The sequence below is a fragment of the Octopus bimaculoides genome, chromosome 1, assembly GCF_046866305.1.
Source record: "Octopus bimaculoides isolate indiv1 chromosome 1, ASM4686630v1, whole genome shotgun sequence".
NCBI classification, from domain to species: Eukaryota; Metazoa; Mollusca; class Cephalopoda; order Octopoda; family Octopodidae; genus Octopus; species Octopus bimaculoides.
Window position 1 is genome coordinate 162,402,279 of NC_142928.1, and position 14,946 is coordinate 162,417,224.

The following is a 14,946-nucleotide window of genomic DNA, read 5'->3' on the forward strand; positions in this document are numbered from 1 at the left end:
GATTTGGTAGACAAAAACTGAAAGGCCCATTATTCATACATACATACATACATACATACATACATACATACATATATATATATATATATATATATATATATATATATATATATATGTATGTATGTATGTATGTATCACTCTGCTGAGTGGTTGGTGTTAGGAAGGGCATCCAACTGTAAAAATCCTGCCAAAACAGTCACAGAGGTCCAGTATAGGCTTTGGCCTGGCCTGTTCTTGTGGTACCATTCCACCCAGGCTAGCATGGAACACAGACGTTAAATGATGATGTATGTATTTGTGTGATTGTGTCTGTTTGTCCCCCACCATCACTTGACAATCGATGCTGGTGTGTTTATGTCCCTGTAACTTAGCAGTTCAACAAAAAGACCAATAGAATAAGTACTCGGCTTACAAAGAATAAATCCTGGGGTCGATTTCTTCAGCTAAAACCCATTAAGGCAGTGCTCCAGCATAGACGCAGTCAAACGACTGAAGCACGTAAATGAATCAAAGAATACATACATACATATTATCTGGTATCCTCCTCCCCCCCCCCCAGAAAAGCAGTACCCTTCGAGTATGTGCTGACTCTAACTGTGGTGACCCATCCAATCAATGCCAACAAGGAAAGTAAACATATAATAACTTTTACACACATGCCAGTGCCCCTGGACTGGCTCTTGTGCGGGTGGCACATAAGATGCACCTTTTTGAGCGTGACCGTTGCCAGTGCCGCCTGACTGGCCTTCGTAGGGTTTTCGAGCGAGATCGTTGCCAGTGCCCCTGGACTGGCTTTTGTGCGGGTGGCACATAAAAGACACCATTTCGAGCGTGGCCGTTGCCAGTACTGCCTGACTGGCCTTCGTGCGGGTGACACGTAAAAGCACCCACTACACTCTCTGAGTGGTTGGCGTTAGGAAGGGCATCCAGCTGTAGAAACTCTGCCAAATTAGATTGGAGCCTGGTGTTGCCATCCGGTTTCACCAGTCCTCAGTCAAATCGTTCAACCCATGCTAGCATGGAAGGCGGACGTTAAACGATGATGATGATGATGATGCAATGCAATACATACATACATACATACATACATACATCCATCCATGCATCCATCCATGCATGCATGCATCCATCAATTAATCATTCAATCACAGTATCGACCAGACTATCAGATATTGTTATATGCCATTGGTCACAGTGCATTTCCTCTCATTGTTTTAGCTTTCAAAAAATTCCACACCCCTGACTAGGTGGGCAGGCCATTATATACATATATATTCAAACCATGGCAACATGGAAAAAGGGACATTAAATGATCATGGTGGTGTATATATACGAGCTGGTAGAATTGTTAGCACAATGGGCAAAATGCTTAGCAGCATTTTATCTGTCTTTATGTTCTGAATTCAAATGGCAATGAGGTTGACTTTGCCTTTCATCCTTTTGGGGTTGATAAAATAACTACCAGTTGAACATTGGGATCGATTTAATCAACTTAGCCCCTTCCCCCAAACCTATTGGCCTTGTGCCAAAATTTGAAACCAATATATATATATATATATATATATATATATATATATATATATATATATATATATATATTATGTATGTGTATATACAGGAATTATGAGTGGATGGGAATAGCAAAATGTTTTCTGCTCATTTTCTCAACACACATGGAACTCCAGAATCTTGTTTAGGAAGAGGTTTCAAAGAGATCTTTTGCGATATGCCAATCAATACAGTTCATCCATGGCTAAAACATGCTTTGAAATGATGCTAGTGATAAAGGCTGAGATTTCCATATGCATGTGTGTATGAGAGTATGTATGTGTGAGTGTTTGTGTACATGTATATATGTCCATGTGGGTGGGGCGGAGTGTTTGTGTGTATATGTATGCATGTATACCTGTGTCTCTATATATCATCATCATCATCATCATCGTTTAACGTCCGCTTTCCATGCTAGCATGGGTTGGACGATTTGACTGAGGACTGGTGAAACCGGATGGCAACACCAGGCTCCAGTCTAATTTGGCAGAGTTTCTACAGCTGGATGCCCTTCCTAACGCCAACCACTCAGAGAGTGTAGTGGGTGCTTTTACGTGTCACCCGCACGAAAACAGCCACGCTCGAAATGGTGTCTTTTATGTGCCACCCGCACAAGCCAGTCCAGGGGCACTGGCAACGATCTCGCTCGAAAATCCTACGGGAGCCAGTCAGGCGGTACTGGCAACGGCCACGCTCAAAATGGTGCATCTCATGTGCCACCCGCACAAGAACCAGTCCAGGGGCACTGGCAACGATCTTACTTGGCTTGCCGGGTCTTCTCACGCACAGCACATTTCCAAAGGTCTCGGTCAGTAGTCATCGCCTCGGTGAGGCCCAATGTACGAAGGTCTTGCCTCACCACCTCAGCCCAGGTCTTCCTGGGCCTACCTCTTCCATGGGTTCCCTCAACTGTTAGGGTGTGGCACTTTTTCACGCAGCTATCCTCATCCATTCTCACCACATGTCCATACCAGCGCAATCGTCTCTCTTGCACACCACAACTGATGCTTCTAATGTTCAGCTTTTCTCTCAAGATACTTACACTCTGACGGGTATTCACATTGACATTACACATCCAACGGAGCATACTGGCTTCATTCCTTGCGAGCTTACGCATGTCCTCAGCAGTTACAGCCCATGTTTCACTGCCATGTAGCATGGCTGTTCGTACGCATGCGTCATACAATATGTATATATCTGTATCCTATCAAATCTAAATTTGCTGCTACCCTTTGCAGGGTGGGGCAGGCATGACCCTCTCCCTTTACCTGCTAATCATAGCTTTTTCAACCATTTCATCTCTCTTTCATTTATAATCTTGTTTCTAATCACCCTACCACATATAAAACTGGCAAACTGTGAATGGCTGTCTCCCTACATCCTACACCCACCCCCGTACATACCCACCACCACCATCACTACCTCCCAGTCCTTCACTGGGCCTGTATATGAGACTCTACTGGTTTATTTTCTTTGTTCTACCTGCGACCACCTTCCCTCCTCCAGCTCGCTTACCATGCACTTACCACCCTATCAATGATATAACTTTGTCTTGCCACCTGTAATGTCTGCTTGCTCACCTTCTGCCATTTATCACTCCCTCTCTTCCCCATGTCCTCTCACTTTCCTCTGGTGACAGTTTGTCTGCCACTCTCTCTCTCTCTTTCTCTCCCCATGATCTCCACTTTTCATTTTCTTTCAATGACTGTCTGGATTCCTCACCACCCTAGTCTACTTTCACTCCTTCATATTACCTTTCTCCTCACACTTTCTACCCACACTTGCCCTTACTGCACAGGGTAGCCCTGGACCTGCTGCTACACAACTTACTTCATCACCCTTACCACTCTATCCCTCTCTTTCTCACTAACTATGGCTACTAATCCCTTATCTTTCCTTAGTCTCTGTTGAATCCCCACCCCTGCTACTCAATAGTGTCTGCTCCGTTAGTCTCTCCACCCTCTCACAACTATGAAACTGTCTTTCTCATCTTACTTTACCATCTTTCAGTATCTTAAAATTCTCTCTCTCTCTCTCTCTCTCTCTCTCACACACACACACACACACAAAACAAGGACCCCTTTAGGACCTTTATAGTCTTGCAAATTGCAAGGCAACCTCACGAATACAGGTACCATGAGAAAAAAAAACATCTACACTCTATTAATGCCTGTATATAACTTCCCAAACATGTGATTTTCTGTTCCATTCAGTTCCACTGCCTGGTACCTAGGTTTAGTTTTTTTACTGTAGCCCAGGGCTACAGTAGAATTGTGTAGATTTGGTCAGACACTGAAAGAAACCTGCTATTTGTGTGTGTGTGTGCGTTAAATATAAATGGCAATTTCTGTCTGTCTGTTACCATCTTGCTGCCCAAACTAGGGAACCAATCTTCACCAAACTTTGTTTACATGTTGAACTGACGTCCAGTTCAATTACAGGCTTATTGGATTTCAATAAAAATCGATTATGGACCACAGGGGTTGGACTATTACGTGATAAAAGGAGGGGTGTGCAAAAGTATTAGGCTTAGGAAAATGTAGCATAATAAGAGTGGATGATATCAGGGAAGGGGAGGAAATATGAAGAGATAGACACAGGGAATGTGAGAGATAGACAGAGAGAACGACAGACAGGGAGGTCTTCCATATATAGATATAAAAGAGAGTTTGTGTGTGCGTGCACACAAGTCAACTATCATAAACATTATTTACAACGACGACTACATCACATTTTCTATATGAATGTATACCTTAAAAGACATCCATTTTTCTATATTTTATGACAAAATACAGTCACTCACACTCTCTCTCTCACATGCACACGCACACATATATACAAAAAAGATGTATGCGTATGTATTTATGTATATGAAAGATGTGTTTGTGTGAGAGACAGAGAAAGAGACTGAATGCATACCACTTACACATACATGATAACACACACCTTCACTCACACTCACTCCTTCTCTATCTCTTTCACGCAGAAAAACACACACACACATCCATTTCATATATACGTACATACATCTTTCACTTTCTGCTCTCACTTCAAAGCTAACATCGCAGTTTCACTTTCTCTTCTATTTCAATTTCTGCTCTCTTCAAAGCATAAAGAAATTTTTAAAATAATTACAGAAATTAACAAAGACATTCAAAAACTGAGTTACCGATTTTGACGTATGGGGTATCAAAAGATTCATTAATCTTTCAGCTAACAAATAAACTTTATTTTCATTTACATATTTGCATTACAAAAATTTAACATTATAATCTTTCTATAATTCAACTATCCTAAATGACATTTTATACCACATCGATGATACATTTTCTATATGTTTCTACCTGAGACATTCATTTCTCTGTTATGAGGAAATATGGTCTCTCACTTTCTCTCTCACATGCACACACACATACATACAAAAAAGATGTATTTATGTATGTGTCTCTGAAAGATAATATGTGTGTGTGTGTGAGAGAGAGAGAACGAGTGAATGTCACTCACACATACATGCAAAAAGTTACATACATGACAGCACACACTTTCACTCACTCTCTCTCTCTTTCTCTCTCTCTGTTTCTTTATCTCTCTCTCACACATACACACACACACACACACACACACACATTTCATATACACATACATACATCTCTCACTTTCTGCTCTCACTTCAAAGCAAATGTCGCCTTCCTACTGTCTCCTCTCTTTCAATTTCTGCTTTCTTCAAAGCATAAATAAATAAAAAAATTTACAGAAATTAACGAACAATCATATGATCCCATATGATCAAGCTGACAACTTTCCTACTTCAAACGAAAGAATGCCATAAAATAACTTCCTTTGGCACACATGCATGCACACACACACATACACACAAACACACACTCTAGGTAAAACTTCTGTATGAATTATGTTATTTCTTGCTATGTGCATGCACAAAATTACAACTCAAATCCAATTGAAATCACATTTTCTATTCTATAATTCATTCAATATAAATTTCAAAGGAAGTTCTCCCAGAAATCCTGTCCTTTTACCCATTGTTTCTAGCATATCCGAGGTGACATTTGCACCCACTTGATTTTTCTCCTAAATTTCTTCCAATTCCTATGTTTTCAATACAAGAGATTAGAATTTCACCCAAAAACACGTTCTCAATATTTTAATCTTCTCCTTCTCCATCCCAATTTCTTCAGTTTCTACTTTTTTCAAATTTTTTTCTTGGTAATCCATGGAGAAAAATACAGAGTATAAATCTAAGAATTTTCTTCTTCCTTTTTTCTTTAAGAAACACTAAAATCTCCTTCCCAAACATCCACCCATCACCTCACCACTTTCAAAAAGCTACAAACTTTCAATGTTTCACTTTTAGCTTTTTGGAAAGAAGAGAAGTTTCTTCAGAAGTAATGTCATTTATCTGTTGTTTCTAACATATCAGGTTTTCTGGTGGTGCTCTAATATTTTTTATGTCTGCTATTTCAGTACAATTCTACACATACATGAAACATAAGATGAAAGTGAAACAGAGTGTTTTTAGCTTTTTGAAAGTGGGTAGGTGATGGATGGGCAAGGTGGGGGAAGGGGCATTGAGTGTTTCTTGAAGAAAAATTAAACTTTAAAAAAATATATATTTCCCAGATTCATAATCTCTGTATTTTTCTACATGGATAAAAAAAAATTGATAAAAAAAATCATGAATTAAGAAATTGTGGTGGAGACGAGGGAAAACTAAAATTTTGAAAACATACAACAAAACAATACATAGTTTGTGATCCATCTTAAGAAAGCACTTTCATGCAAATTGTACCCTCCTATTGGTGAGAATTAACTGGTCAAGGAACGAAAAGGAATAGAAAAAAGGGGCAGAAAAAATATTTTTTGGCTTTCAGGTGATATAATAGATTATTGGTTGGATATCAGTTCCTATATCAGCAAAAACATTTTATAGCTGTGTTCTTCATTAATGTTGTATGGTTTTAAAGTATACTTATTCCATCAGCTACTTAGATGAGGAAACTTAGACATGCCTTTATCATTTTATTGCTCCCAAAGTCTGCTATCCACCAAATTATAACAATCAACGAAATTTTGTCTATCTAGTAGTCGTGCACATGCACACACAGTAAAAGATATAGGTGACACATACACAACAGATGGCTTACATATATCTTAGTATTTCTTTTCCTTCCTTGTGTGTGTGTGGTGCGATGATTCAAACAGGAAAAATAGAATTCAAAACATGAGTGTATATACATGTTTTTTTTATTAATAATTGGCAAAAGTTACTGAGTGACCCTAGGACCAAGATTTTTGTGCACTGATAATGTCAACACATGAAACTCTCAGCCCTTGAGTCACTCTGCAATTTCTACTGATTATTAATTTAAAATATACGTGTGTGTGTACCAGCATGGAAGGCGGAGATTAAACGATGATGATATATATATATAATATATATGTGAGGTGTATGTATGCGTGTTTGTTTGGTTGAGTGAGTTTTCATTTCCATTATTTACACATTCGATCTTTTGTTGACTGTAAACAATGGGTCTGCTGATGGTGTAATCCACCTCAAAAGCATGTCTGGGCTTCATAACAGGTGTTGAGATGTATTCCTGTTTGTATAGTGTCACTTGTTTCAGGTTCTCTGTACAAACATGTCCAAGTTGTTTGTTGTTCAATAGACTGGGGGAGTGTTACCTTACTTGGAAGTAAATGGGGGTTAGCAACAGGAAGAGCATCCATCTGTAGAAAATTCTGTTCCAACATGCTCTTGTCTGACCTATGCAAGCATGAAAATGTTGACATTAAAACGGATGATAGTGATGATGTTGATGTATGCATGAACATATATATATTTATACACACACGCAAAAAATTCACAAGTTGTTTTTAGGAGAGTGAGAAATCTATATAAAGCAGAATATATGTAACAACATTTTACTACCTGAGAACACTACAAGGATATAATAATAATATTAATGATGAACTCTCTGTCAAAGACAACGTATGAGTGTTCAGCTTTTGCTGAACAACCTACAAAAATTATTTGTTTATAGTGATCAAAAGTATGTGTCGTACATAAGCTCATTCTCTCCATCAAATCAACATTGCCTGGACAGGTGCACAGAGTAATTTGAGATGAATTGTTTTGCTCAAGAACACAATGCACCACTCACCCATACACACATATATGTGGTACTAAAATGAAAAAAATTACAAAGACGAGGTAAAAGAAAAGAATGAATGTCTTAGTCACCACATGCTGAAATGTCCAGAAGAGGAAGAAATGGGTTTGAGGTATTGGGTTGACAAGGGGATCAGCAGATGGCATCAGTGTATGGGCATGCATGTGTGTGCATGTGCACAAACATGTATGTGTGTATACATGTCAGTTGGCATGTGTATGTATGTGACTCTATCTGATGTGTGTGTGTACGAGGCTGTCAGATGTCTGTATGTATTATATATATACATACATACACACACACAAGCATATATACATACATACACACATGTATATATGTATGTATATGGCAGGCTTCTTTCAGTTTCCAGCTGCCAAATCCACTCAGAAGGTGTTTGTTGGAGTGGGGCTATAGTTGAAGCCACTTGTCTAAGATGCTGCAGAGTGGGACTGAACCCTAGACCACAAGCAAGCTTCTTAACCACACAACCCCACCCATATGTACATCCATCCATCCATACATACATACATACATATATATATATATATATGACACTAATGGTAACACAAATACATATATTGTGTTTATTAAATATTTATCTCTCACCCACCAGATGGAGTACTTTTTTTGTTGATCTTACCATCATGGAACAGTACACTGTGTGTGTGTGTGTGCGTGCATATATAAAATTTATGTGATAATAAACTTATTCGTTATGAAGAAATTAAGTTAAGTTGGTTTTATTTTCTTTTAAAGGTCCTCATTGCTACCAGCACACTGGCTTGGGGCGTCAATTTCCCAGCTCATTTAGTTATCATTAAAGGAACAGAATACTATGATGGTAAAACCAGGCGTTATGTGGATTTTCCAATTACAGGTATTTTCGCTATGCTTAATATTTTAATATTTATTTATAATTACATCCATATGTTGAGTTAATTGGAAAAAATAAACTCCTTTTTAATGTTGTTAATCATTTGTTTTGCTTATCCTTTCTTGTATGAGTAATAATGGTGACATCAGGAAGTAAAATTACATATGTAAATATGTTACCTTTTCTTTTTAAATTCTTTGAATTTCTCATGAAAAAGAAAGGACTTGTTTGTAATAAAAACAGCAAAGCTTCATTCTAACAAAGTTTTATGGCAGTGATTTAGGTCACACCAACAATAGTAATAACTGGCTTGTTGGATTTGGGAAAAGTTTGGCATAAATTCACAGTCCTGTTTATAGGCTGAATTGTCAGAATGCATGTTAATTGGGCATCTTTTTTTTTATTAAACTCCCTGCTTTTCAAGATTACTATCTTTTACCTCTAGTTTTTACTTGTTTTAGTCATTGGACTGTGGCCATGCTGGGACACTGCCTTGAAGGGTTTAGTTGAATATTTTGACCCCAGTACTTAATTTTAAGTCTGATATTCATTCTGTCAGTACCTTTTGCTGAATAACAAAGTTACAGGAACATAAATAAACCAACAGTGGACAAACATAAACACAAAGACAGACAAACAAGCACACACACACACACACACACATGCACATGCACACACGCACACATGCACAACAGGCTTCCACACAACTTCTGTTTACCAAATTCACTAACAAGGCTTTGGTCAGCCCAAGGCTATAGTAGAAGACACTGGTACTGATCCAGAAACCATGTGGTTGCAAACTAAGCTTCTTAACCATACAGCCATGCCTGCACCTACAATTAGTGATATAACCAAATGTATCAATGATTAGAGACACAAATGTAAACTTATAATCTGGGTAGAGTTGCTGTAGGTTTCATAGCAGTTGTCTAAAGATTCGCTTTCATGGTGATATTGAAAATAATATTCACATCTGCTTGAGCAGCTGACTCCTGTAACAATACATAATCGTTCTTTTCTACTCAAACAACAGTATCACAGCCTGCTGTATTTGCATTTGGCAACAGTTACGATAGGAATGTTTAACCAATATTGCTTATGTGGAAACACGAATGTACTCAGCATTAGAAATATTTTCTATATTTTTTTCCCCCAGGCACGCTGTACATTGCTTCAGCATTGATGACACTGTATAGTTTAGCAACATCATACCACGGAAGAAAGTAGTAACCTCCACACACACACACACACACACACACACATGCTCATGTGCGCATACACACATACTATAAAATGACTTTTGATTATAGCTTGACATTTTTATGAAAGAATGGAATGCTCCCTGTTCCAACCATTAATCTTATTAAAACCTGCTATAAATTCTACCACACGATGCCAACCATGCAAAACACTTCTCAGAAGCAGATCATTTAGATGGTGAAAGCTCTTGTTCAATGAGCATTCATCTCTATTATGAGTCTGTGACATTTTCAGTGCCATCTGTTTGGTGTCTCTGACTCAATGATGACTTATTTGACATTAGACATATTGATGTTTTTCTCATTTTCTGTCTCTCCCTCTCTATATGTGTGAGCATATTTCTCCTTATGTGTATGTAGAGAGGGAAAGTGTTTATGTCAATCATATTCAGTTAATAAACTGTAATCTCTCTCTCTCTCTCTCTCTCTCTCTCTCTCTCTCTCATTCTCTCTCTCCCCTCTCTCTCTCTCCCCCTCTCTCTCTCTCTCTCTCACTCATTCTCTCCCCCCCCCCTCTCTCTCTCTCTTTGCATATATTTCTGTGGTAAAACATAATGCCTCCTTCTCAAACCCTACGAACTCCTAAGGGCCAGTTTCCTGATTTCTGTAGCATGTATATAGTCACCCACTGAACAGGACACTGGTCCATCACAGGATTTCACAATTTTGCCAGCTGAGTGGACTGGAGCAATGTGAAATGAAGTGTTTTTTTGCTCAGGGACACAACTCAATGCAATGCATGGCTCAGTCAAGCAATTGAAACCACAATCTTACAATCACGAGTCCAGCACTCTAACCACTAGGCCACACACTTCCACAATGTTAAAACATACTGTCACCAAGACAGTTTGAATGTCCAATCAGCCATTCCAAATCATCATTATCCAAACAGCCACATCCAGTTGTCACATTCACCTCCAATGCTCCCTTGTCAACATGCCTCAATACCTCTGACGTTCTCTTTACTTTTCATGATACTTGTTCAAATAATAATGACAATGTCATAAAGTTCTTCATTGATATGTTCATTAAGGATATCATTAATTAATTCATTGGTTTATTCATTAACATTATCATAAAGTAGATCAATTGATTAATTATTCATAATGTTATTAAATACATCGTTAGTTTATTTGTTAATGATGTCATAAAATGTCATTGGTATATTTTGTTAATGATGTCAACAGAAATCACAGGGGTTTTTTGCCGTTTTTCATTAACAAATCATAAAATAGATAATCTGTTGCAAATTGGTACAGTCATTATAGTGTTGGGTAGGATGTTTCATGTTACTGTTGCAACACTGTACTCTGAGTTCAAATCTTGCTGAAGTTAACTTTACCTTTCATATTTTTGGTATTGATTTAAATAAAAAAAAAGATGGGGAGCAATTCGTGTAGTAGGTTAATGGTACTGTGAGAATGTTGGGCCAAATGCCTTGTGGTATTTGTCCCAGTTGTTTGCATTCTGAGTTCAAATCCTGTCATGGTCTACTTGGGTGATAGACTTAATCTATCAACTTGTTGAATACCATCAACTGGCATCCTAGTGGAGTCTACTCTGCTGCATGCATTTGGGTCACTAACCTTGGAAACCCTGCAAAGAATCGTGGGCACTACTTTTTCCCCTGACTAAAAAATTCTATAATTTTTATCATGAAATAAATCAGTGTTGTATATCTTTAATGATAGCTTATTCATTAATATCATTAATATAGTAGTTTATTATTTTAGTGATGTCATAAAACATATCATTGTTTTAATCATTTTATGATCTCGTTTGTGTATTCATGAATATCATAAAGTAATAATTTGTGTACTTATGATGTCATAATGTACATTTTGGCTTATTCATTAGTGATGTCACAAAGTAGATCATTTGCTTACTCATTAAGAACGTCACAATATATGTCATTGATTATTCATTAATGTTGTTAGATATATTGTTAGTTTATTCACTAAAAATATCAGAAAATATATCTTTAGTTTATTTCTTTAATGATATAAAATACACCATTGCTGTTTATTCCTTCAGTGATATCATTAACCAGATAACTTGTATGTTCGTTAATGACGTTCTAAATTACATCATTAGATTATTCATCAATGATGTCATGAAATAACATTATTAGTTTGCTCATCAACAGTGTCATGAAGTACATCACTGCTTTATTCATTTCTTCTTAATGTTGATCATTAGTTTGCTTCTTCAGTATTATCATAAAGTGGATTATTTACATGTTCATTACCAGTGTCTTACAATACATTAATGGTTTATGTCTTTAATGATGTCATAAAAACACATCATTGGTATATTCATTTCTTCATTTGTATATATTCATTAATAATACCATGGGATATATGTTATGGTTTGTTCATTAACAATGCTGTTAGGTTCGTTATTGGATTATTCTCAAATGTTGTCATAAAATACAGTATTTGTTTATTCATTAATGCTGTCAGGAAAGTACCTCATTAGTTGATTCAATTTTTTGCAGCTAATATCTACTCTGTTTTCTCTGTTCAGTCTATTTTTCCAATTCACTTTGTATATTTAATGTGTAGTTAGTACCAATACATTTAATGAAATGAGCTTCAAAAATCTATTTAATCTTTCTAATATTTAGTCTGACTCTATATTCAGTTAGTTTCTCACCATTCTCTTCAGGTCCCCATTGCTTATATTTCTTTGTCATGTAACATATTACTTTTGATAGGGAGCATGTCTTTGTTTGTCATCAACAAAGTTTCTTCAACTTGACACACCAACTTCCCACCTTGGATGGATATTAAGCTATCATTGGTTTTATTGAATTCATTACCAAACTCATTATTCTTAGCAGTTTCTTATACATCACTCTTTTATTGCCATTTATATGCTGCTACTACATTTCCAGTTAAACAGCCAAACTAGTGCTACCTCTACTTACCATGACAATTCTAAACTACTCTTTCTGAAACTATAGCAACTTTCCTTAATAGCATTTCTTTAAGCTCTAGATGTTGATAGTTGCAGCTATCAACATAGTTACATGTGAACCCAACAGCAGAAAATGTGAAGCAGGTTTATGTCACCAGTGTTGCAATGTGCTCTTTCAAGCTACATCACTTAGGTTATAAATATTATTGTTTCACCTGATCAGTCCCAATTATACAGACTTTTCATCACAGGCATTCTAGTTGTGACCATCTCTTTCTCTCTCTTTTTTTTTTTGTATAGCATGCATCCAGGATCACATCATCTAATATATCCTTCCTCTTTTAGTTGGTAAGACATGATATGAAAAAGACTTGGTTGTTATTTCTAGCAGCCTAACAAAGATGCCCTGGTTGGTTCAAAGATATAAATGGTATAGATCTGATGATGGGATACAGTCGATTGGGACATACACATTGCTGTTATAATCAGTAAGGTTACTGGATAAGATATATTCTGTTAGCTTAGAGTATTAAATTCATCACTTTAAACTTTCTCTCGACTGATAACATTATCTATGAAGTAAGATATTTTTCAATTGCTTAATCCTATAAAAAGCTATCATATTCAATCAAAATCTCTTATCAACATCACCAGATGTACCCCTTCCACATCAGTACCCCCAACTCTATCTACAAAGTAGGAAGTCAGAAGAGTATTGCATACCTTCCCTCCTCTTTATAAAAGATATTTGAACATTTGTTAATGCTTTTTCCCTTCTGAGAAGTAAATTTAAGATCCAGTTTTATCTGTAGCTTCCATTGCCCACTTTCTATCAATATATTTTATTACCATCATGTTAACAATTAATTTCAAATTTTCTGCTCTATACATTAACATAATATTTTGACAATTAAATGTAAGGCGCTTATTTTATAATCTTATGTTATGTAATGTTCAACACACCTTGTTTCATTGTTAGTGCTATGTTACTAGTGCTTGGTTATCTACCAATAATTTCAACCCCTCCCCACCTCTCTCTGCTATGAACATATCTTCTACCCTTTCGAACTCTTTTGAATATAGCTATTCATATTTTACTAAACTATCTTCAAATCATTCTTTGCATATGAGAATAATTTTATTCTATTTTGATACAATGTATTATCTCTAATTTTCTAACAGAAATGAAATTTTGTTTACACAAAATCAAATTATTATATTAAAAAAAAAAAAATATTAAATTTCAATATATGATGCAGTTCCTTATTCAATAATACAAAGGAAGATATGGTCATGATAACATCAACACATGTACAATGGTTTGTTCCATGGTTTTCTGCTTTTATTTTTTTCCTGCATTAGCTCCTTTGCAGAGTAAAGCCTACAGCAGTATAACAAGAGATGAGGTGATAAGATATGTAGGATTATTCAGAAAACAAATATTTTTAATAACAGCTACTGATTTATACTTGCTAGATTTCTTTTGATAATTTTTTTGTGAGGTTGGTTAGTATAGAAAGTTAAATTTGCATCAATATATCACTGGTACTTATTTAAAAAACCCTGAAGGGATGAAAGACGAAGTTGACTGTCAGAACAGTTTGGCATGTAGTCCAGCATTTTTTTACCTTGTCAATTTTAACTGGTTTCTTGTCATAGGTTTAAACTGATTTGAGCACAGGCATAGCTGTGTGCTTAAAAAGTTACCTTTGTTACCATTTGGTTTCAAGTTTGATCCTACTGTGTGGCACCTTGGGCAAGTGTTAGCTACCATAGTGTCAGTGAAATTTACTAGGCTGAAACTGTATGGAAACTCCCCATACATTTATGATGATCAGTGCTTCAAGCAAAAATACTTCATTATTTTGTCTTCTGAGTTATGTTTCTTAGTCCTTTTTTTTTTTAGTCCTTTCATCTATAGATGGGCCTAGCTATTCAATAAATAAAGATTGTATGTGTACCAGATATACTGGGATGAATAAAATGAATTGGCTACAATCCAATAGCTGAAACTAGTTAAAAATATATATTTTTTTTTTTTAGGCTTAATCCTTTACCTGCCCAAAGCATTTTCATAAGTTTGTTCTAATTGTCCATGCTTGTTTTCAGACTTTTAGTTAACCCTTGTTTTCATATATTCTGAATTATACAAAGCTTT

At 36.3% G+C, this 14,946-nt stretch overlaps 1 protein-coding gene across 5 annotated transcripts in view; it reads left to right on the forward strand.

The window, feature by feature from the left end:
- The window catches only part of LOC106884418 (activating signal cointegrator 1 complex subunit 3), a 491,782-nt gene that overhangs the window by 347,113 nt on the left and 129,723 nt on the right, over positions 1–14,946 (forward strand). For all 5 annotated transcript variants that reach the window (XM_052972249.2, XM_014935791.3, XM_014935790.3 and 2 more), the window contains one exon: positions 8,493–8,613. In XM_052972249.2, coding sequence (XP_052828209.1) covers positions 8,493–8,613 — 121 coding nt within the window. The remainder of the gene's footprint in view (positions 1–8,492; positions 8,614–14,946) is intronic.